Source organism: Melozone crissalis, unplaced genomic scaffold, assembly GCF_028551555.1.
Source record: "Melozone crissalis strain CALT ecotype California unplaced genomic scaffold, PUWL_Pcris_2 ptg000081l_1, whole genome shotgun sequence".
In the NCBI taxonomy this organism is placed as follows: Eukaryota; Metazoa; Chordata; class Aves; order Passeriformes; family Passerellidae; genus Melozone; species Melozone crissalis.
In genome coordinates, this window is record NW_026535858.1 from 7,531,835 (window position 1) to 7,556,989 (window position 25,155).

Genomic DNA, 25,155 nt, shown 5'->3' on the forward strand with positions numbered 1-25,155 from the left:
ATAAATACCTCAGGAAGGCAGGTTTGTTTTCTAAACCACTGTGCATTTGTTGATAAACTTTAGTCTATCTGCATATTCTTTCTTATAGTTTGTCATTCCAGTTTAATTGGATCTGTAAAATTGAAAGTGCACTTACTAACATAGATTTTCTATTTTAGTTTTTCATGATTAACCATGCTGATTACTGTTCTACAGAGAGAAACTGGGAGTAGACCTGTTTTGAAACAACTTACTATTTTGAGGACTTAAACTCAGTAAGCTGTCACAAAACAATAAAGCAGGAAAAATGCCTCTAAATGCTTATAAATAAGAGTTGGAAGCTGAAGTTGTAGAGTAAAATGCCCCTTTTATGTTATTTAATTTTTTGGTATTTTGAATGACTTGCAAAAAGAAACTAATATGTGAAAAAGTGGCCAATTTTCTATAAAATCTTTCCCACTTAAAAAATGTTTTGATTGTGATACAGTTTTGGTAGAATTTATACCTGAAAAAGTAAACAACTTTGCATTGATGGCCTTTGATTATTTGGGTTTTATTGCCCTGTACTTTGGATTCTCTATCATTAGCAATTCTAATAATTTTTTTTAAATGTATTGTACAGCCACAGTAGTTTTTTCCTCCCAGTCTGTCCAATACAAAAAGTGCTATACAGGCTACTCTTGCAGACCTGTAGTGATTTTTGCTATTATATTGCACTTTCTTCTGTCAATTCAGATGCCTGGGGATCCAGGATTTTGGTAGATTTTTATAGAAATGGGGCTCTGCATTTGTAAGTCTAACTGTTGGTGTAAATACCTTCCAGCCAGCTTCCTGCTTTGTAATGTGGACAGTAAAAATAATCTCATGTATTGTGTAATTCTGATCTTATCACTAAGAGCATTTCAAGAAAAATATTATATATTTCAGAACAGCCTGCTAGCATTTGTTTTATTCCTGCCAGCTTCCTTATTTTCACTAAGGACAGAGCAGATTCTGTTCTTCATCTTTGATAGTCTGCTGGGCAAAATATCAGTGATACTGAGAGTTTGTATCATCACTAGTTCTCCATATGCTTTTTATTGAAATTTTATGTAACACAAGTGTCCTTTAAAAAAAAATCTGTGTAGATTGAGCAGTAGATGTGGTTGTGCAGTGACTGTAGCTTGCCTTGAGATGGACCTCAGCAAACTGGAGAGAGAGAAATCTCATGGATTTCAGCAAAGGGAAAGGCAATGCCCTGCATCTAGGGTGAACAATAAGAGAAACCAAGTACATGCTGGGGCCCAGGTGAGTGGAAAGCAGATTTACTTGAGGTCCTGGTGGATAACAAGCTTAGCCATGAGGCAGCAGTGCACTCTAACAGTAAAACAGGCCAGGAGTATTCTGGGCTCAAGGAAAAGTGTTGCCAGCAGGTCAGGGGAGGTCCTTCCTCTCCTCTCAGCCCTGCACCTGAAGTGCTGTGTCCAGGTCTCACCTTCCCAGGGCAAAAGAGAGATGGAACTGCTGGAGCAAGGCTGTTGTGAGGCCAGAAGGATGATTGAGACACTGGGGCATCCTTCCTGGGAGGAGAGCTGGGATTCTTCACCCCAAATAAATGTAGGATGGAGAGGGGGGTTATCATTAATGTGTGTTAACACCCCATGGAGGGAATTGAGACGAGGAGCTGGATTCCTCTCAGTGGTGCCTGGTGGGAGGACAGGAGCCAGTGGATACAACCTGAAATCCATGGAGGTTGATCAGAACACAAGAAAAACCCTTCTTTATTGGGAAATACTCAAACCCCAGCTGGAGAAAGTCGTCATCAGCCTTTTCTAGCTGACCCTACTGAGCAGATGAGGTCTGAAGAGGTCCCTTCCATTCCAAATGAATCTGTGATTTGGGATTAAAGGCCTGTGTTAAGCTTCCACCAGCTACTAGAATTTAGAGTTGTTAAATCTCTGCTTTTTCTTTCTCCTTGAAAGATGGTGCTGTGGTATAGTATTTTGAGAAGTATTTGAGACTTGGATACATCTGGATGATTGAGTACATTTAGAAAGTATTTTTTATTATTGTTTAGGAAGTATCTTTAAGGCTTAAAAAAACCTTATTTTTTATAAGAACCCGCATATTTGACATTGGATATTTGATGGAATTTTTTAATGTAAAATTTTGTTTTTAGATTTATCTGTAATTCCTACACATGTATTTAACTTCATTTGCACAGCTTAATACCCTGAGTTACAGTTTAGGTGTTGGCTTATTCAAGGAGTTGAAGGTTTCTGTGTTGTTAGGCTACTATGTTGCTCATGCAAATTTAGGAGGAGGGGCTTTTAAGAGCCAAAATTCCATTATTTTGCTTTATCCAGTAGCTGAGTTGCAGAGGTTTTCAAAGTGCTGGTGAATGAGTGCAGAGATCCCACATCAGTTAGGAGACTCTGAAGAGTTTTTTTTCAATATACATTCAAAGCAATAAATTCAGCTCTTGGAGATGCCTGTGCAATGCATCACTTAGTAATTCAGTATCTGGAGTTCCAAAGGCTTAATGCCTTTCCTGAAACTGTAAAACACAAGAAATTTATACCATCAGTCTTGTTCCTGAAGGAGTGCAGGAGCACCACTGAATAGAAGATACTTATCTTCTGTAGGGATTGTGAGCATAATTTAAGAAGTTCATTATTCCTGTCACAAAGCAACAGATGAAAATTTGACTATCAACACATATAAAATCTTGTGGAAATGCCTTTTGTGCTTTCTTATGCACTTGGAATCAATGAGGATGCCCCTGTTATTGTGTATCAAGCTGTTAAAATCTTTGTTCATCACCTTTATTGTTATGGAAAATATGAGGGGAAAGAAACAGGTGTAAGATTTCTGCCTGCTCCTCAACTTCCCTAGAGCTGGCATAATTTTGCAGATTTTTTATTCATATTTTAGTGTCTTTTTCTGAAAATGGGCAAGGCAAACATGTTTGAGCAACTAATATAAATAGTCCCTTTAGGCTGTGTTTTCAGAATTTTAAAGAAACAAATTGGGGTATTCATGATTACATTTTCAATATTTTATATTATTTATGCTCTTCTTAAGAGTCACTGCTTCAAATGCAGATAGGCTGCCTTCCTGGAAACAGGCTGGAGCTGTAACTAAAGACTTTCAGGGAGTCTAGTGGAAATTCTTTCTTAGGGGTGTGATTTGAGTCTTGGAGCTGTCCTGTGAAGGGCCAAGAGCTGAACTTTGGTGATCCTTATGGGTCCCTTCCAGCTCAGGATATTCTGTGATTCTAACTAACCTGTCCACAATGATGCTTGAAAGTAATGTTTAGCAGTGTGTGTTAAATTAGAATGTTAAAAATTAGTTTTTTAGATATAATTAATTTGATTTTTTTCTTTCCCCCATTTAGCCTTTCAGGCACTGTTTCATAATTAAAAACAAACTAAACTAAGCTAAAATATATTAATCCTGAATTTCACACCTAAGTTTCACTTTTTCCAGTAATTTTAATTATGTTGCTAAAAGAAGTGGCATTTTATTCTGTAAATACAGTAAAATGCAGAAAGGCTCTGATTTCTTTAAAGTCTTTGCATCCACTTTTATGGCTGGCAGGTTTTATGTTTCATTAATATATGAGAAATCAATATTTTTCTCCATCCTTTCAATTAGAGAAGGTGACGTGTTGTATTTTATGTTCCAGGTCCTGTATCATGTGTAATGTCAACAGTTTCTGGAATTATGATGTGGGTCGCTGGAAGTCTCTCAGAATTTGCCTTAATCTAAATAGTCTTTAGATTAGAAATACCACTCTAAATCTAAAAACTTTGCTCTCCAAAGTAATTTGTTTAATGGGGAAAGAAGGTGGTAGGAAGAAACGGAAGGGAAAACTTTGGAAATTAGGGCAACATAAATGAGATTACAAGTCTACACACTTGTTTCATTTTTATAGGTCTGTACTTAAAAAACCTGTACTCCTTTAGCTTTCTAACAAAGGGCATTGTTTTCATAAGGGAATCCAGAGGATCTAAATATTTCATGTTTGGTGATGGGACTGTGGATGAAGTTAATACTGTTTTGTCATGAAGCTTACTATATTTGGGGAGTATCAATATGAAAATTGTTCAAGTAGGCTAAATGCTAAACTGCAGCTGAACTTACTGCTGTTTTCAGAGCACTAAGCATCTTGGTTAGTTTTTTTTTATATCCATAATAATTTTTGCAGTGAATTAGTTTTTATGCTTAAATGAATATTAAGTCTTTTATTCACTCAATAAATTGGGATTTTTTTTTTCCCCTCTCTCTGTTCTCTTACTGTTCCCACTCCATAGTACCTGGTTATGGATTACTATGTTGGAGGAGACCTGCTTACGTTGCTCAGCAAGTTTGAGGACAGACTCCCTGAAGATATGGCTCGTTTTTATTTGGCTGAAATGGTGATAGCCATTGATTCAGTTCACCAGTTGCATTATGTTCACAGGTAAGTAATTAGAGCTCCAAATTCCTGTTGAAGTTATGGAGAGTTACTTGATGGAGTGAAACTAGTTCCTGTTAGATTTTAAGTGGGTAACAAGTGTTTGCTGTGTTAGAACCAATCTCTATGTGTGTTGTGGTTATTGGAGCTGTTAATAAACTTGTACATCTGGTCAGAGACCTCAATGAGCCTCCACATGCATCTCATGAACCTTGCACACTGGAGTGCTTGAGAGTTAATGATCCATAATTTATAAAAGCAAAACTGGAAACCTCTTTGTGATGTGTGATCAACTTTGAATAGGTTTTTTTGAAAGGTCAGATTCTGTTTCTGTATTAATCTATTTGATTTATACTGAAGCTGAAAACACACCACTGTCTGCTTTTTGAATTTTTTTTCAGCATTTTATTTTGGACTTAAGGGTGTTGTCTTTAAAATCAAGTGAGGACAGCTGAATTGATGGAAGTACTTAAATTGTGGTACTTACCTTTACCTAGGTGTATATATAGATACATATGTATATGTGTGTGTATATATATCTTGCCTTTACCTTGGTGTATATTGTGTGTGTGTGTGTATATATATATATATACACACACACTTGATTCACAGGAAAATATTAAGTCATTTGTGTAGCTTTTTTGGAGACTGTGATTGATTCTTCCACAAAACTATCCTTCTCTTTTCTGTGATCATTCTCTGCTGAGCTCAGTGGTAGTTCTTGTGTGCAGAGGAAAAGGTTATCTTACAAGAGGCAGAATCTTCAAATGCACTCAACAGATGTACTTGACTCCTGACAGAAGTCAGGAGGAAAATTCCCAGGTCTTTAAGCTGAATCATTAAGTTGGCAGAATGAGCTCGTTTGGTGCATCCATCTATGGCCCTTAATTAGAGCCTGTACTAACCATGCCTTCTTTTACTGTTCCCATTTGGCTGCTTCACTGCAAAAAAGGTGTGTGGGAGGAAAGTGGAGGTGGTTTTGGGCTGTTCTTTTTGTCCAAAAGGTGTATTGTGGTTGGTTTTGGTGTGTTACTGGGCTGTGTTTTATTTCCTTTGGAATTCTGGCTTCTCATGAGGGAGCTGTGGGTGGGGTGGAGCTAAACTGCAAATCACTCTTCTGGAATAGTTTGAAGTCTGCTAGTTTTGCTGAAGAACTGTGTCTGCCTGCTGGAGACAGCTTTGTGTGATAATGTCTCATGGAAAAACCTGGAGTACTTTCCTTGAGTGCTGAAGATTTGAACTGTGTGATTTCTGCCTTTATTTTGTTTTGTTTATTGCTTAGGACCTGATGCGAAATGTTTTTGCATTCTATTTAATTTCGTTCCAATTCTTAAAATGTGTTTGTGGGTAAATTGGTGATACACTATTTACTCTTGCAAGGTCTTTTACCCAGTAAGTGTGCATATGGAGTAGTAACTCTTTGCAGAAGACCAGATTCCTCCTCCCTTTTTGTCCAAACAGATCAAAATCTTTGTAATTGAGTACTGTTAGTTTGTAATGTGCAACAGATGTGATGTTTCCATCCTCAAACAGTAGAAGAAATGTTGAAGTAGGTGCTGGTGTAAAATTTGGGATGAAAATAGCAGCATTGCAGTTGAAAACCATGTGCTAATTATTATGCTTGCATATTTATTCATATGAATTTATAACAAAAAAAAAGGGGGGGAGCCTCTATGAATTCTTGGTCCTTTGTTTGATTTGTGGTGTTGCCAGTGAGCTTCACATTCATAAAGTTCTAAATGCCACTCTGGCATTTTATCATTAGTACTGCTGTAATACAATGCCTGTTTATAAAGGCATGTTTGGCAAGATTAAAAATGTAAAGAGCACTTGAGTATATGTTAAATGATCAGCCTTTGAAATGAGACCTGTTTCACTGTTAGTTTTATTAAGATATTTTCAACTGGTAAAGCAAAAGAAAGGAAAAGAAAACACATCATCTGAATGCCACTAATGCTCTTTTCCTGAAGGCTTAACCATAGTGGCCACATCCTTTTTTGGGAGTGCCTTGAACACAGCAAAGGATGTAGGAGAAGGAGGAGGAAATAGTGCTAAAAGCTGGATTAATGTAGCAGCTGCAGTGGTGGTTTTTCAGATGAATAGCCAGTGTGCATCAGGGTTTGATCTGGGTTGTTGCTACTGAACTAGAAACTGTGCTTTAGGCGTGTTTTGGTCAAGGTTCTGCTCACACAGTAAGATAGCAGATTGCTTTGTTTTGTTTCCTTTTAGTGCCCCAGTTCTTTCAGGATAGATTTTCACATTACCCATTCACAGTGGTATACTCCAATGATAATTTTCTGGTTTTCTGTGATGTTTTGGTACTTTATAAAAATGAAATTTCTGTTTTTCTTTGAAGTATGTCACTCCTCTTATGCCTTTCTAGCATCAATCTCTTTTTAGTTGTCAATTAGTTTTGTTTGGGAGTGATGCTGATTGCAGTGGCTGTTTGTGTGCCAACCACTCTGATGTCTGAAAATGCAAGACACTTTCCTTTCCTAAAGTAGATTGGCCAAGATTCTGAAATGTCAAGTACAAACAACCTCAGGATTACTTAAATTACTTTATTTCAGGCTTTCAGTTCCAAATTTGAATGCTCTTTCTGCACTAGCATTGTGGGACTGTAGGATGAATTTATAGTGAGGAGATCAAAATCTAAGTATTAATAAAATTGTGCAGATAAATTACATGGTGTCTTTGAAGCTATCTCCTGATACCTAATGAAATTAAGAAAAAGAAAAGTTGCTAGCTAAAAATAACATCAATACTACCATTTTTAGAGTATTCCTAGTGTTTTCTCAGGCTGTATCCTCTTTTTAGTTTCAACAAATATGTGATCCAATGTTTTGAGATAATATCAATCAGAACAGAAATCTTGAATAATTTTTCATTTCTGACTAACTAATTTCTGTGAACTAATCTTGTGGCATTTTACCTGGTAGCTAAATGATGGCTCTGAATGTAAACAAAATGTGCAGCTGTTCAAAATGAGAAAGAAAGTGCATATTTGTACCTGTCACAAATGCACAACTTTGTTGGGAAGCGTATACCTAACCCTGATATCTTCAACTAGAATTTGTACCAATGAAGTGATCCTTGCTTTTAGGCCAAGGTTAAATATTGTCTTGTGTCAGTTTTCTGCAAAACTTTTATTTTTTGTATTTTTAACACCTTTCTTTTGTTTTTCTTTCCCCTGCCCCCTCTGGAAAAAGTCTCTACATGCATTAATGTTAATTTTCGTTTCAAGGTTGTGTTGTTACTTAATTCTTCATGGCATATGTTAAAAGCTTATATTTGCATGCATTATCAGCTATCCAGGTGTGGGCTGCAGTAAAACTCTTCTCACCTTAAGCTAATTAGCTACACTTTTCTTTGTGCGTGTTGTGTTACCTCAAACACACAAAAATTGTTTTTCCTACAACACCTTTATGATTTTATTGGTGAACCAGGTTTTCTCTCAGTTTTATGTAAAGTAGAAATTCTTAGGTTTTGCCTAAATTCTTTGGAGTAAAAAAAGATTGGAGAAGGCCTGGCTGCCATGGGAGGAAATTTTTCCTGAGAATTGCAGAAGCTGCCCTCTGTATCCTGGGCACACTCAGTGTGCCACTAGTGGCTTTGCACAGCCCTGTACCGTCTGTGCTGCTGCCTTTTGTGCTGTCTTCAGAGGCAGCCTCTTAATAAGGGTGCATCTAAGTCTGTCTCTGTCCTAAATTTAATCTGGGACATTACAGCTTCTTGAATATTACAGAATTGTAAGTGTTTATGTGCTTAAATAATTTGCATCTTGACTTTCTTTCCTCCACTTATTTATTCTGTGCAGGGCTGCACAGTGATTCAGGGCAGAGACAATTTGAAGCTAGGGAGTGTTCAGCATTTAGGCTTATGATCCTCCAGACCACTGCAAAAATGCTCATTTAAAATAGTTTTCATATATTGGCACATACCCACATTAAACAGTCGTCTTTTTCTATTGCATGGTAAAACAATCCTTAGTTACCTTCTTACTAAGAAAATATTTTGGGAAGATTATTAAACACCTGTGTTAATTGCTATTTTTGTTGGTTAACTTTATGGGAGGATAGTTAAGACTACAGGGCAAACTCTTTAAGTTACATACATGTCAGGTGTTGTCTTTTGCATGTGAAAAAAGAGGCATGCAAAATATAAACACACCCACTTCCAGAAAGTATGTGTAATTACAGTTAGCTCCATCAGGGTGCTTTTGCATTTCTGGTTGCTGCTGTCTTTTACTTGGAAGGATTTTAGCATTCTAAACCACCAGATACCTTTTCTTCTTCTTCTCTTTCGATTTTCTCTATCAGCTTCTAAAATTTCAGCTGAGCTTCACTGGAACATTTGAATTCTTAAAATGTAGAGCAGCAGAATTCTCTGAGGGAGTGACATCCTTTCTGAGAAATACTGAACATAAGGGAATAAATACATTAGAGGCATAAAAGAACTGTCTATTCCCTACCAAGCCAGACTCTTTGCTTTTAAGAAGGTACTATTTGTCCTCAGTAGAAATCATCTTAGGGACATCCCTGAAATATTTACTGTCGGCAGGCAGCTGAAATCTGGTATCCTTTGTAGGATGCATTTCACTTTCAACTATAAGTTTCAGTGCCAGCATATCCATTTTTGACTTGCTGAATAAGTGGTTTTCTGTCTTCTGGGTGTATCCCATCTTCACTGATCATTAATTTGCTTAAGTGGAAAATTTAGGGGTGGAAGGCCCATCTTGGGAGTCAGCTGCGTTGCGTGGTGTGTCTGAGTTGAGTTGGCACAAGGATGAGCCAAGAGCTCTGGCCTTTGGTAAAGCGAGCCCTCATTGTGGGTTTGAAAGAACGCAACGTCGTATTTTAAGTGTTTACCAAACTTTGCAACAGACATAATGTGGAATACACACATGAAGATGTCCTTACAAAGTGCTGAGAGTGAAGGAAACAGGGCTAGAAAAATAAGGAAAAAATAACATCGGATTATTTGGATAGTTACTGAAAATGTACTGCTTTGAAATGTGGCATGGTTTAGTTTTACATAGAAAACTGCAGGACAGAAAGTTATTTTAGTGAGTGTTTGGTAAGCCAGTGCTTCATTAGAAGGCATTGTGTGACAAAGGTAGGAGAGCTCTGTGAGCTGTTTCTGCTCCATTTTTCCACTGAGGAGGGGCTGGATACAAATGTTCTCTGGGCCTTCATTCTGCCCTGTGACCTCAGATGGTCCAATCTCTGGCAGCTGCTCTAAAGTGTGCCCTCAGGGGGCACCTGACCTGCACTGAGGGCTGGGTGAGTTAATGCTGTTTGACTACAGTGCATTGGTAGGATTTCCAAAGGAGCCTGCCATGACCTAGAAGCATTTTTGATATAAAAGGCCCGCAGATGCTTGGAGTGCCAAGAGCCAGTGCATCACACTGGTTGTACATCAATAAGAAGGCAATTGATTTCTTGGAGTGTCTCATGGGAGTGCTGATTTGAGTGAAAGCTGTGCAGTGGGTATAGACCTATATGTATATTCTGTGTTATTCAAGCAGAAGGAGTTAAAACCCCTAAATCCAGCCCCTTAAGTGACAGTAGCCTTGAGTAGTTCTTTCAGCAGAGGTGTCTTTACAAATCTGTGTTTGGACCTTTTTTCTCCCATTGTTCCTCTCTCCCCAAGCTCCAGGCATTCCTTCTTCCCTGCTGAAACAGAGACTTGTGGCACTGTGCAGGGTACTGAACAGGGACACCAGGCCAAGTTAGAAGTAATTTTACATTTTAACTAACCTGGGTCAGTTTTACAGTCTTACAGAGAATAGTAGGAAGTCGCCTTAAGCTACCTGTCCAATAAAAACATTGTTCATTACATTGTGCCTGTTTCACACCCCTTGAGTGGTACTTGGGATAGCTGGAGATGGGATTTTAAAGAAAAGGGGGCATGAGAAACAGTTGTAGTATAAAATAAATGTACATTTATGTATTGTACATAAATATATGATATGCTCAGCTTACAGTAAAACCTTCCTCTTTAATGGTTGACCTAACAGAGGAGGTTGTTGATTGTCAGCTGAGGAAGGCTGGCAGCACAAGGACTGCATTCCTCCTTTCCTTCTGAGTCCCTACCTGCCCTTTAGCTGATAGTTCTGTACTACAAAGGAAACTCAGGAAAAGGAGGAGTGTGTAGATGAAGAGTTTCTACTTATTCATGTCGATTTGTGCACCTTGTGGGTGTGATTGCTTGAAAGGCAGGTGGATGTGAGCACTCTGCCAGATGGTGTGTAATCCCTCTTAGGTAGGAAATGGTTGTGGTTGTCATAAAGCAGAGATATTTAAACCCTCCTAAAAGTGAAAATTAAAGAGAGACACAAGAAATTGAGTTTGGAAAGGATCCTTTTTAACTCTTGATGAGAAAATTATTAATGCCTCAAGTTTTCTACAGGAAAACCTGTGGTCTTCCCTTCCAAGTAATAATGTTTAAAGTAACACTCAGAGGATGCTAAATGTGATGGAACTTTGCAAGAGCTCCTGCTGCCTCTGGCATAAAGATTGATTTGACTTCTTTGGTGTTTGCAGAACATCCACATTAGAACAGTCATATCTCTGATATGAGATCTGTCTCATTGTTTAATGAAGTCAGAGGTGCTCACAGAATTTAATAAGTTCTTTTGAGGACAAAATATCCCCATTGGAAAGCTGTTTTTATCTAAGTTAAGCTATAATTTTGCCTTCATTCTCTTCTGATTATTTCAGACCTGGAAATACTTTTTCCTACTAATTTCTGTGATGTCCAAAATCAATATCAGGAAAGTAGGACAAAAACATTTTCTTTATTTCTGGAATTTTTGTCTCAATGACTGTGGTTCTGAGGGTGTAATTAGCTGTTTATTTGGTGAACAAGATAGAGGTGGTAATTAACTTTCAGTGATTTTCTTGTTCTTTATTAAGTTCAGAATGATGCAGGCAGAAATGAAGTAGTTTGTCTGATAGTCTTCATTATTCTCAAGTTTTTTGTTGCATGGAAAGGAAACTATCTGTCTCATGTTTTGTCTTCTGCAGACCTTCCATTTCATTATCACTTTATGAACACTGTATTTATTTCATAAGGGCCTTGTTTCATAGGGTCTTCAATTTTTAATAATTAATACCTTGTGTGTTCCTCAAGTTCCTTCTTGAAGTGCCTTTATGTGCCCTTTGCATCCTTTTTAGTATTTGAAATACAATTGAGTTTATATTATTTGATTACATAAGATTAGAAACTACACTGAACAAATTCATTATCATTAGCTGACTTGAATGTCATGTAGATTTGTCACTGCATAAATAAGCAATAATAACTTGGCTTTAGAATCAGATATTCCTGCAGTGTTCATATAAAACTGTAACACTGAGATGCTTGAATGTATTATAAAAAGAGTTTTAAAACCTAGTTTCTTGCTAGAGCATTCTTCCCAGTGAATATTTGGTAAATTTGGAGTGAAAATATTTTAAGTAGGTGAACTTTCAGATCTGACAAGTAGAAATTTGATGTTTGAATTTCTGAACTGAATGGCTGTTGCCTCAGCCACTAAATGTAGTACTTCCCTTTTTTCACAGTAAATTAAGATAACCTTGCAAGATATCTTATTATAATAAGATGTCAGGGTAAGAATCTGATTCCTGGAAGGACCATTAAGGAAATATTAGTCCAAATAACCTTGTCTGTATTGAAGCTGTTCTTCAGTAAACATTTCCAGAAGAACTGTTGTTGCATTGATAGAGGAGCCTAGCTTGTGTTCCTTTTTAACAACAGCAAAATACTGCTGGCTTTTAACTTCTTAAATGAGGAAAAAAAAATAGGTCACTTAACATCCTGCAAATTAGAATACTGCTTACCAAGCAGATGCTTGCATGAGGTCAGGCTTGGTTCAGTTGTGGAAGGTTCCATGGTTGGGGTCAGGGCAGCAGGACCTTGTGGAACTTTATCTGAAAAGTTGCATTAAAATCTTTATTGACTCAGGTGCTGTGATGTTTGTGCTGTTCAGTTTTTCTTTATTAGCTATTGGGGGGCAGCCTTTAGCATTTCCTCCTGCTGCAGGAAGCTGTGATATTGCTGCCACTGTAACTCAGGAGTTCTTAATCAGATACAGTGTGTGAAGTGCTGGAAAAGGGCCTTAGAAAGGTACCAAGAGAAAACAGTGGCTTAGAGAAGAAAGGAAGAAAGGGGAGGAGGGGCTAAAATCAGATCTGATACAATAGTAGCAAAGTTATGTCTTCTTCATATAGGAAATTGAACTAGCACAGAGAGGAATTTACTTTTATCTAAGTGCAGCTTCTTTACAGTTCTGCTTAAGTTTAAGAGCTGAAAATTCAGGCATTAAGTTCCTTTCCAAGATACTTTTTAAAAAGTTATATTTGCTTTTTCTATTAAGCAAGCATTGTGCCTTGTGCTTTATGTCAAAAGGAAATGATTTTTTACATATGCAGTTTGAATACAAAGGCTTTTCCAATAGCACTTTATTATTAATAAGTGTCATTTCAGTGTATTTGAGCAAACAGTATACAGTCATTATTTTTCTAATTATTTTTAATTTTCTGAGATGTTTTCCTGCCCAGCTACAGCAAGTACTGGATATACTGGGATACATTTAGACCAAATGCATTTCTTCCTTTGTAGCCTCTGGCTACAGTTCCTTCCTTAGTCTGTTCCTGTCAGGAGTTTTATGCCAATGTCACAGAGCTTATTGTATTTGGATCATGCCTGTCAATATGGTTTGTTTGTTTTTTAGCAACAACAAAAGCAAAAAACATATACTGAACTACTTACATGCTTGCTGCTGTATGACATGGTAGAGAAAATGTAGACATATGCTTCCAGCCTGGTCTGGCTTATTCCCTCATGTTTCCTTGCCTTTTGGTTGGAATAAACATTATATTACAGCTTGAACCTGCCCAAACACATTATGAATGCATTATAGGATGAGAGATTTTAGGATATGTTTCTATTCTTTTCCTTGATTTCTGTTTTGTAAGAATTAATGTATTGTTTTCATATTATTTCCCTCAAATTATAATCTTTTTGTGGAGTTTGAGTTCAGGTGAATTTTGACTCTGACATTGTGGGGGGAGTAACAGCCAAGCTACAGCTGAGAGTAAGTGGAACTCCAAGACTATGAATACTTCCAAAAAGGCAAGTAGGTTTGGGGACTACAATAAATATGGTAAAATAAGAAATCTGCATGTGCTGTATTTCAAAGACTGGTTTTGATCAGGGGACAGTGTTGCAAAATAGAAAGAATAACTGGAGAATGTAATGTTTCTTTATGTGTGCATCTTAAAGAATTTGATAGTGATGAGAAAGAGCTAAGTTTCTGTACCACCATGACTACTTGGTTTTGATTTGTTTGATTTCATACTATCAGAGCAAGAGTTACATTTTGACATATCGGGTAGCCTGATTGGAGTCTCTTTATATAGAAGTCAAAATTTTAGGGATTTTTTTTACAGATAAAAACTCTTGAAATAGTGTTTTATGAGTGTTGAGTATGGTCATTCTTCAAGTTGTTGTTTAATCTTTGAGTTTAATGTCAAGGATTGTAAGTATTATAGTATTATATGAGATGAAATTTTGGAAGGAACCTGTGTTCTAGCTGCAGTATTTCTGATTCTGCTAGAATATTTCTTCCAGAAAAACCAAGAGCCATGGTTCCATCGCACTGTAAAGGTACAGATGTGAAATAATGATCTGGTGTACACAGTTCCTTCTCTATCACTTACAGTTGATAAGCTCTTGGTGTATAAGAGAAGTTTCTGCTGTTACACTCACCAAGAATGTATTTACATTTTACAGTGTTAAGTGTAATCTGATTTCTGTTATTATAGTCTTCAGTTTAGTCATTTATATATGTGTGATATTCCAGCCTTCCCTGCTGTTACTGCTGCTTCTCAGCTTTATGGTATCTACACATTTTATGAGTGTGCATTTATTTTTATGCTAGGTTCTAAAGCTGAAATGTTAAATCAGTTTCAAAACTGATCTCACAGGATCAGCAGTAATAATCTTCCTCTGATTTTATTGCTTCTTTCAGCACTGTGCAGCACTATCTACTCTCCTTTGGCCAGTTCATTATCAGTACCTTTCCCAGTACTGTCATTTGTTCTTTCAGTGACACTTTCTCTCATGTGAGAAAAATTAAAAATTTTTTAATATGGAATTGTGTCTCAATGCATAATACTGTGACAAAAATTGCCTGATTCTGGTAAATTGTGCACACAAAGGAATTCTGGTTTCGCTCCCAGTGTTTGCATGGCATAACGTGGGGTTCCTTGTAATCATTCTAAATATTACACGTTATGTTTCAGGAAGTGAAAGTTGTTTAGTGTCAGTATAGTCCACATGTTTTCTGCCTGATTAATTGCAACAGCTTCAAATAACATTCTCTTCCTACTCACCTGGGTCACAAAGATGGTGTTTCTTTTAAGAATGTAAAATCAAAAAAATGGTAGAAAATTTGAGTAAGGAAAGTGTGATTTACAATGACAGCACTTGTCAATGGATTCAAAAAGAAATTACTGTCAAGTCACTACTCCTATTTAAACACTGAGTCAGCCTTTGCTTACCTTGTTTCTTTAAAATCATAGTTTCTGAAAATATTGTCTGAGTCTGTAGTACTAATATCATGGTTGCTTTTGACAGTCAAATGCTTAGGAGAGCTGTGAATGCTGAAATGTAAAACATCATGATTGCCAGTTGAATATTCTAAGAGGGATTAACTTGTCTCTTGCCAAAAAAATCATAATCTGAGTTCTGAGGATGTCATGGAAAGTAATGCAATATTTTTGTGTTGTGCTATCTCCTTCCAAACCAGACCTTTGCATGCCTTCTCACAGATTTAATTTGAATTAAAAAATTACTTTGTAATAATGATGATGTTTGACCTTAACAGTCTATGATAAATTGAAAAGAGTCTGTAATTGAGAATTGTGCCAGCTTCATTAGAAACACAAACACAGAACTGCTCAGTGCAGCTTCCCTGGCAAGATAATCCAGTTATCCCATCATGCTTGTTCCATCATTTTCCTGCTTTTTCTGGGAATATACCAAAATTAAAAATTTCTGTCCCATAATTTTTTTTATTGTTTAGTAACTTCTGTACTCTGCCAGTAACTACACTACATGAATGCAAAACAGATTGCTGATTTCCCTGCTTACCTTATGAAGATGTTGCCAGAACCTTTCTGTGTTTGTGCCTGCCAAAACTTTGCTTGTCTCAATGTTTTTGTCTTCTTTCCACCAGTGTGCACTAACTTGAATGTGTGTATCTTAAAGTGTCTTGGCAAAACTAACACATAACCTTTAACACATTGGAGCTTTTTTGAGGGTATCATGTAGGGGGGGAAAAAAAAAGTTTAGATTTTTACTTTAGCATCGAGTGAGTCTTCACGTTGCAGTTGCTGATTTATGTGGGTTAGGAAATGTTGTGTAATGTTTTGGCTGTGCTTGTGTGATTCAGATCAATAAGCATTTCAGAAACTTGTTTTGTCTCTATTATTGCCTTTCAGTTCCCTAGTACCAGATCAGTGCAGAGTAACATGTGTGTGGAATATTATTGGCAGCATCAAAAGCATCTTCTAATCCTGCTGCTCTAGAGTGATGAAATAATAGAATTTTTCTGAGATTATCAGGAAATTCCTATTCCCACATGAAAACAGAGCACCTTGAACTGGATTGAAGCAATTTCTGGTATCCTGTTGAATTTTGACACAATCCTGATGCAGTTCTTGAGTTCTGTTATGATTGAAATTCTCTGTAATTGGTCTGCTTGAAGACATTGCAGCATTACTGAAAAGCAAATGTACATTTAAGGTAAAAATGCAGCTCGTGTGTGAAATGGTTGAGATACACATGGTGCTATGGCGTTCATACTACAGGCTTTGACTTAATTTGTTTTATGGTAATGAGAATTCTTGCCTGAAAGTAGCTGATGGTGGGATACTGGTTTGTACAACATTGAAATAGCACCAGTAATAATCTTACTGAAATTGGTAATTACATTAGCATCAATATATTAAGTATAAGAACTCTGAATGCCTTATCTTCTGTGTATTACTTTTTTGGTACATTTCTAATCTAATAGATCTGTTTGAACCACGATTTTATTTCAGTGAACATTTGTGGCATTCAAATCTCAGTTCTGGGCAGGCAGTACTTAACCACTGTTATAGAATTTTATATGCTTGGTTCCAGAGCCATGAGAAGAAAGAAGACAATTTATGTAGACATTTTAAGCAGTGTCATGTTTATTAAAAGAGCCAGCATTGAGTTGGCTATCAGTTTTGCAGGGTGTTGGGCTGTCTTATCTTCACTGTGCTTTTGCCAAGGAGGGTTGGAGCAGATGATCCTTGTGGTCCTTTCCAACCTGGTATTCTATGAGCTATTTAGAACAGGTAATCTCAAATTGAGCACTAAAACTTTGATATTTAAGTATGGACCATTGCTTTCTGATGTTGCAGCACAGAATAGGAACCTGTCTGTGAATACGTGAAAAAGAATAGTGTTAGGCATGTGGGTAAATTGCTTACTTAGGAAGCATTATTTTCTTATAATGCTTTGGTAATGGTGTTGATAATGTTCATAAGAATTGTGGAAGAATGGTGGAAAAAAGTCTCCATTTTTTAAAATAAACGCTGTGCTGAAAGCCATTTGGCTGGTGGTGAGTTTAGAAAAGGGTTGCCTGGTTGGAGATGGGGCACAGGCACCAAGATCTTTGATTTCACACTTCTGAATAAATTTCAAACAAGTAAAACTAGGTTTTTTTTATTCAGACTTTTACTGATGCAGATGAACTGTAACACATATCCAAATGAAGTTTTTTATTAACTCTATCCTATTAATAAATCATTTATAGATACAACAGGTCTACTTGCATCTATAAATTCAAGTCAGAAATTGCTGTTCCTTACTTTAAAATTTTTGCTTTCCATTTGGTTCCAGAAAGAAAAACAATGTTTGAATCTCAGCTAGACAAGAATGATTAATTCATCATTCATGGAGTCACATATCCCTTAATTCTCTAAGAAGTAATGGCAAAACTAGCTAAAACTGCTCATTATGCAAGTTCTGAAGTGCACTTTTTGTAACATTACACACAGCCAAAGACTGTCAGACTCCTTGTTAACCATCAGGTGCACCAGGGCCAACTAATTCCACTTAAACAGGCAAGCAACAATGACATTAACTGCAGGTTAAGTGACTCAAAAATAGCAGCTTTGATCCTCCAGCAATTTAATGGTGAGGAGACCAGACAGAAAATAAGCATGGGGGTGAGGGAAATAAAGAGGAAGATGGGAGTGACTTCTGAGAGCTTGAGGGATGGTGTGTGTGTTTTACTTTTGAATATTCCTAAATAATTGTTAGTTCTAGGATAGTATTCTCTGACTTTCTTTTAAAATTGTGAATTCAGCCACAGTTTTCACTCAGTATCTGCAGTTCTCCATTTGAATCTCTCTTTAATACAACACATGTAATTGAGGCACATCAGTCATATTCTTCAACTCCAATAAAAAAATCAGCAGTGCTGTGGCGTGTGTAGTTTCCTGCTATATGTTCTCTCACTGTCACTTCTTGTTATGAATTCTGTTGTTGCATTCATGATAACACTACAAATGAAAAAGCTGGAATCACTTTCCATAGTTGTCTCTGAGATGCCAAACTTGTGGTTCACCTGGGAGCTTCAGCAAACTTGACTCTTGCCTGAGCACCAGCTGACTCTTACCACCTTCCCCTTCTGCTGTCTGCACGAGGTGCTGCTTTTCAGCATTTTCCAGGGTCAAAACTTCTCTGACAAACTCCTCCTTTCTGCTGTCAATGGCTTTTGTGTGAACATCAAATGTGAAAAAGCACAAAAAAAAAATTGGCTGTTATTAAATAATCAACAGGCAGGCTAGGAATTTGAAGCACATCTTCTCATCCTGCTGTTCACTGTTTTCTGTCCTTCCTATTCTTGTTTATACTCTACAGCAAAGAAGGGTCAAGGAGCTGGTCTTTGTGAGAAGAAAAAATTCCCAGACTGTAACATCTTGCTTGGCATCCCATGGTCAGATGAAAGATCAGAACCTCAGTTCCTTGCAGAATTCTCACTGAAATTGTCTCAGTCTGAAAACCAGACAGGGTAAAAGAACCTCTGACAAAATGAAAATCCAAACCCTCATTACATAGGCCAGAAATCTGTTATTTTCAATGTCATTTTAGTGTCAAAAAGGAAAACACCCTTTCCTGTCCCAAAACAGAAAAATAAATAAATGCACACGCCTTTAAGAAGTGTTGGGCACAGAGGAGTCTCCTGGAGAGTCTCCTAATTCACCTTGCGGTCCCCCTGGACATGGTCAGAAACAAACCTCTGCAGTTTCCCATGAAATTAGCTTAACACAAACAAAAAGATAATGCCAAATAATAGTGTGCAATGTATCTTCCTTTAGCAGTCAGGGTAGGGTTTCTGACAGCAGTGACTCGCTGCCCTTCCCTCTGTACTGAGGTTTTGGGAAGGTTGGTTGTGTTTGGATGTGCCCACCGTGGCCACTGCGGTGTGGTGCTTTGGGGCTGCCTTCCCACCACTATTCTGAACTGGGCAACAAGGCACAATGTTTACTTCTCACTCTTTAAAAAAGCATTTTTGGAGTCCTGAGTGATTCAGCAAATTAAAAAACAAAATCACATCATGAGAGAGGTGAGAGGATTTTTATGTTTCTTCATTTCTGCTTTCCTCATTGATTCAGAGCTGTTTATGTCCCTCTTCAGCTCCTTGCACTGCTGGGTTCTTCCACCCTGTGGGCTGTCCTCCCTCCGGAGGACTTGGTTGAGGATTTCATGAGAGGGTCATGATGTGATTTCTCACCTGGTTGTGGAATAATAGCACACAGGAAATGGTGCAGTCCTGTTGCTTTTTTATTGTCAGCATACAGCCCTGCCTAGGTACACTCCTGTAAGGAGCTCACTCTTTCTTTCTACCTCCAGCAAGGCTTGGATTCAGCCTATACCAGCATTGGTCAGGTTGGTAGTTGACATGGAATGAATAATAACATGAAATAATTAAAATTTCCAGTGAAATACAAATTTTCTTCCACTGCACATATATAGGGACTTGTACTCTCCTTCTCTCTGTCCCTAAAAACACTCACTTTGCATTTCTTGTGTTCAATAGCAGTATCTTCTGCTGTATTCAACAGCTGGTGAATAGAATTCCTTCAACACAGTTTTTTTTTTTGGTTTGGGGTTTTTTTTTTTTGGGGTGTTTTGGGGTTTTTTTGTTGTTGTGTTTGTTTGTTCGTTTGTTTTGGGTTTTGTTTGGTTTTTTGGGATAACCAAGAGCTAGTAAACATTATGCTGTATATTTGCAATACAATAAAAGACATATTCAAGCTGAGGGGAAGCAAGAGAGATTATCCTAAATTTAGTTTTATTATTTCAGGACTAGTAGGTTCTTTGCTCCTCACTGTTCTACTTTTTACTTACTCACTGGGAAGGAATCTTCTTTGCCATTAGCATTTAACCTCTATACTGTTAATTTAGGGCACAGTTAAGTAGAAAGCAGATTTGGAAAAGCTATACTTTTTTCTGTTTTTGTTCTTTGCCTCCACCTCTCCTTTTTTCTTGGAGACAGCTAAATATTCTGACAATACTGACTTCCATTAAAAAAAAAGAGGAATCCCAAGTATCTGTGTAACTGCTGAATAAACCTTTATTGGGCAAAGGACGAAGAAAGCCAAGGTTCCATGCAGCACATTAAGATGGCTGTGTAGTAGTGTTGTTTTTAGAAGCATTCCTCTTCTGCTGGGCAGTCTTTCAAAAAATAGATGAAATCTAAAGCCCTACTAGCTTGGGAGAAGAACAGTAAAAGATGTAAAACGTAGAGGATATAGCAGTGCTTCCTCACATATTGCAAGAGCTGTGGCAAGTATTTGATGCAGATAATTGTTCCCTTAGAGTGGCATTGGTTTTCTTCTCCTTGTAAACTATTTCTTTTAGTCTCCAGGGTTTACTTGCAGCTTTGCATCTTATCTTTGTTCTGTTTCCCACATAACTCAGGAACAACAAACAATTAATTTAAATTTTTGTAATGTGCTCTCTATTCCTGAATATTTTATGCATCCTTAAAATATGTTCTACTTTTTTCTGTGTTTCTCCCCCTCCCTTTAATACTTTTTTAATAGTTTGTTATTGCTGATCAAATAAATGTGTGTGGGAGAGAGAAGATCAACCTCATATTAAGACTGTATATCCTTTTTTTGGAAAAACAAAAAGCATTAAGTGATCCCAGAACTCATTTCTGCACAGACCGCTTTTTCCCTCACCTCCCATAATTCTCAGTGCATTTTCATCTGTGTGTTTATTCCTGGAGGAAGATGGAAAAAGGCTAAGGAAGAGTTGCTGTGGGGTGCAGTGTGGACCCAGCAGGTTAGTTTGTTTCTTGATCAGTCCCAGAAATTTTCTAGTGGTTTGCAACTAATAGCTTCCTTAAGCTCAGGGCACTTAAATATCCCTGATAATTAAAATACATGTAGGTGTGCCTTATACAGATATACATACAAAGACATATATAAGAATATATATTTTTTTTTTCAGATTGTCCAAACAGCTTCTGAGTGAACACTCTTCTGTGAATTGCTTTCTTTGTATCAGCGGTGAATTTTAAAAAATTGAATATGTAAAATGTTCTTTCACTGTTTTTATGAAAACCAGTACAAGTCCTCAGTTTATGTTTGGTTTACTCTCAGAATTTTTCAATGCCCTGAGCAGTTTCAGGGACTGTGTGTGGTTGTGCAGGAAAGCAAAGAGCAGAGGCTGCATATCTAAAATGAGAATCAAAAGGAAAGAAAACATTTATCTGCCTACAACTACGTGTTAAGGTTTTTTAGCATAGGTAGTAATTGACAGTGCAGCAGCTGGGCATATTCTAGATTCCTTGTTAGCCTCTTCTTGCAGGATTTCTTTGACAGATGGCACTCACAGATGGGCATAACATTCTTAAGGAGCTTACTCTTTCTACTCCCTTACCCACCAGTAACTCATGATACTATTAGAAATCTAAAAGCTTTGACATGAATTAGCCTTACTTAGCAGACTTTAATTTTTTAATCTTTAGAATATGCTGGAGGGTAGTAGTGCTTGTGGAGTTCTTAATCTGTTTACTTAAGTTCTTAGAAGCCAAAATGGAATTCCAATAAAGTTGACATGGCAAAACATGGCAAATATGCTATCATTTTATTGCTTTTTAAATTGTCATGATAATATTTATTCTCATCTTCTGGAGGAAAAACACAAAATGACACAAAAGAGTAGAGTCTGACAACCCAGAAACAGCTCTGTCAACTGAAGTTTGCAGAGTTCAAGCAATTTGCTTGGTATTCCATTGTAACTACATTGAAATATGAAGTGAATAAACATAATATTTAAAATTGGCTGCTCAATGGAGCTTGTTTCTACCACCATCAGCTTTAAACTAGTTTGGTTTTTAGTATTTCAAAGTATCAACTAATAGGATGCCTCAAAAAAAGAGTAAACTGTGCTCAAGATATTTAAATGCACTTCTGTGATAGTTACTTGTTTGTCATGTACTTGGTGTTGTTTCTCAATATTCATGCAACTTTGGGCTTGAAGGCCATTATTCTTTCCAATGTTGACTCAAATGGCAGTTTTCCCTGATGAATGTTGTTGGTGTGGAGTTTCTGTTGAGGAATGTGAAACTATAAGCAGAGTGATCAGGTCCAAAAAAAGCATTGTGACAGCTGGGCAGGTTAGGAAGGCAAAAATAGTGAGTGCCCTCAGCCAGGTCCTCTGCTGTGTGTATTTGTAGCTTATTAGAAAAGGAGCAGAACACCAGATGGAGACAGAAACATCAACTCTGCTTTTTTATTTTGTTTTCTAAGTGCTGTGTAAATTGAAGGTACCCAACTCTTCCTTCAGGAATTGTGCATAGCCTGGTGGCACAGCTTCTGGTTCATGGCCTGTTTTTAATTGTGTTCTTTTACTTTAGGGCCCCTTGCTAGGTGAGCAATCCACTCCCTGCCATCCCGTTTTTCCCAGAGGCTCCTTCATTTCAGGTTGCTTCAATATTCTTAGTGTAGGCACAGTTAGTTAGTCACATAAGGATATAATTTAAACACCTCTTTTGAATTTTCTGCCTGCAAGTAGTTGGGTTCTGAGGAACCCTCTGTAAACAAACAACCCTAATATAAATAATTTGCTTCTACATGTGTTGAAGTGCTCTGTTCTAGGGATTGTGTATTCCTGAGAATAGTCTTTCATAATAATAAAAAACCATGCATTTAGTTACTGCAAATTTACAAAACAAAAGCATGGTGAGAAAAGTAATCCGTGCCCTGGAATAAGTAGTTCAGGCAGGATAGTGCCTCGTTTGCATCTTCAGCAAATTTCTTCTATATTTTGCCACCCAAAAGTCTTTCTATAAACCTTGTTTTGCTCCTGGCTGTCTTAAATATATATCTGCACACATATGTGTGTGCTGTAGGCATTCTTATGAGGAGATGAGCCTTCTCTGATAGCCAAGAGTTTTTACACAGAGAAAATTGTGTGACAGAGCAGTGGTGTGGAGGGCTGCTCCTGGAGTGGTGTCTGATGGCTTCAGGCCAATCTTGCCAGCACTGATTATCTTAACATTGTCAGAGCAATGTCAGCGACTAACCTTGATTGCTGAGCATTTTGGGATAAATAGGGGCTTTCTGTTAGGCACACTTTAGATCAGGGAAAGGAAGCTTTTAATTTTAACAAATTTTGTAAGCCTGTTATTAAATGTCAAGATACAATCAAGATAATTTCGTGGGTTTACCTGTCATATCCCTGCAGAGAGAGTGAAGGACTTTGCTAATCTTTGTTTTATGAGCTGCAATTTCCAGTGTAAAAATAGACATAGTCTTAATGCTAAAAGGCTGAAGATTGTTTCTGTCTTGAGCCACAAGAAGTTAGAAGTTTGTAGGCTGCTGCAACTGAACCTGTAGTACTTTGCTGTTACTGCATTTCAGAATTAGGTTGGAGGAGTTTTGGTGCAACATAACCAGAAGGTTATTAGTGAAATAAAATTAAAAAGGCAGCTTTAGTCATAATTTCAGAATCACAGGATGGGTGGGGTTGAAAGGGACCTCTTTAGGTCAGCTGCTCTAACCCTCCTGCTCAGAGCAAGGTCACTGAGAGCAGATTCCCAAGACCCCTTTCCCACTGGATTTTTTGAGTAGTCCTTTCAAATTACCCATAATTCTGGATTGGCTTTGATCACTGAGTGGCACAGTGCCTCCAGAGTTTACAGTATTGTGCTGTGGTTATGTTACAGCTTGTTTCATGTAAGAGTGTTTACCTCATTTCCCAAGCATTGTCTCCTTGATTTTTACAAATTACATTCAGTTATAGCAATTTTTACTCATTTCCTGTGTTGATTTTTGTGATTTTCAAAACAAGTATTTGTTTTCCAAATCAGTTTTTCTTTCTGAAAAAGAAATAGTTAAAAACATTCCTGTTTTGTTTCTCTGATTTTATGTTTGCTCCTCTTTCAAAACTTCCGTGCTTGTACCTCAGTCTTTTGCAGCAGGAGAGACCATCATGAATAACTATAAAAGCTACTAAAATTACCCAAAAAGAAATTAGGTACAAGGCTTTCATATTTTCATGCATTAAATTTTACTCAGTAATACTATTCTGTTCAAGAATAATGAATTATTAAACATTCAAATATTCACAAATACTTTGTATGCTCAATTTGATTTTTGAGTCCTTACAAGGTTTTTTTTGTCTAATACCAGTAACTCTGCTACAAGTCAAGCCTGAGGAAAGTTATGAACTTCTATATTCTTGATCCACTGTGAGAGGCCTCTTAACTTGGGTTTGGGTTTTTCAATTTGTTTTTAACCGTTCCTATGTAAGTTAACTTCTACTTTTCAATATGAACTTTTTCAAGTTTCAGAATGCATTGGACTTTCTCTTGCATGCTTGATGGTTTGTGACATAAGGAATTGGCTTTCTGATAATGTATACCACTCTCTTATTATTTCATTGGCATTTAAAATCAATCTGTAAATCAGCCTTGTAAGGAACCAAATTTACAATGATTATCAAATAGCACACTGTGTTCCTAGTTTTAGTCTGTAAAGCTGACAAGACAATAGAAATAATCCCTAGGCAATCACAAGTGACTTCACCCTGACATCTCTTTAAAACGCTGCATGAGGGGCCTGACCTGCATGTGAGGGTTTTTTCCATAGATATCTGGTTCTGTCAGCTGATCAGCATTGTAGACGAAGACAGTAGCTATGGGGAGTATGTAGCTGCCAAGCATTTATCCAAAAGAATTTTTCAAATCACCCCTTTTACTTACTTTTTTTTAAAGAAGGAAAAAAATTGACATAAGCAGTTTTTAAAAATAATTATTTTTGTTTTGCAACTCTTATGGTGCTAGAGATATCCATTACTTGGAAACAAATACATATGCACAAAACCCACAGGGAGACATTTTTCTGAGGTAAATTAATTCTGGGATATTATAATATGATGTGGTGGAGCATATATTTATAAGCCAGTAACTACACTCTGCTCAAGTGTTCAGGAATGAATATGAGTGCCTGAACAAACTCAAGATATATATGTGTTGGCTGATGTACTCGTTCCCTGTTGCTTGTTATTATTTCCTTTATTAGCATTTCAAATTCATAAAGAACATTGGATACCATAAGGTAAACACTGTGTTGTGTCCAGAATACTTGTCTGAGTGGCAGAAATTAAAGGCT

General features: G+C 37.1%; 1 protein-coding gene across 8 annotated transcripts in view; it reads left to right on the plus strand.

Annotated features, from left to right (window-relative positions):
* CDC42BPA (CDC42 binding protein kinase alpha) overlaps window positions 1-25,155 on the plus strand; it is a 181,125-nt gene that overhangs the window by 69,484 nt on the left and 86,486 nt on the right. For all 8 annotated transcript variants that reach the window (XM_054290530.1, XM_054290531.1, XM_054290536.1 and 5 more), the window contains one exon: window positions 4,275-4,423. In XM_054290530.1, the coding sequence (XP_054146505.1) occupies window positions 4,275-4,423 (149 nt within the window). The remainder of the gene's footprint in view (window positions 1-4,274; window positions 4,424-25,155) is intronic.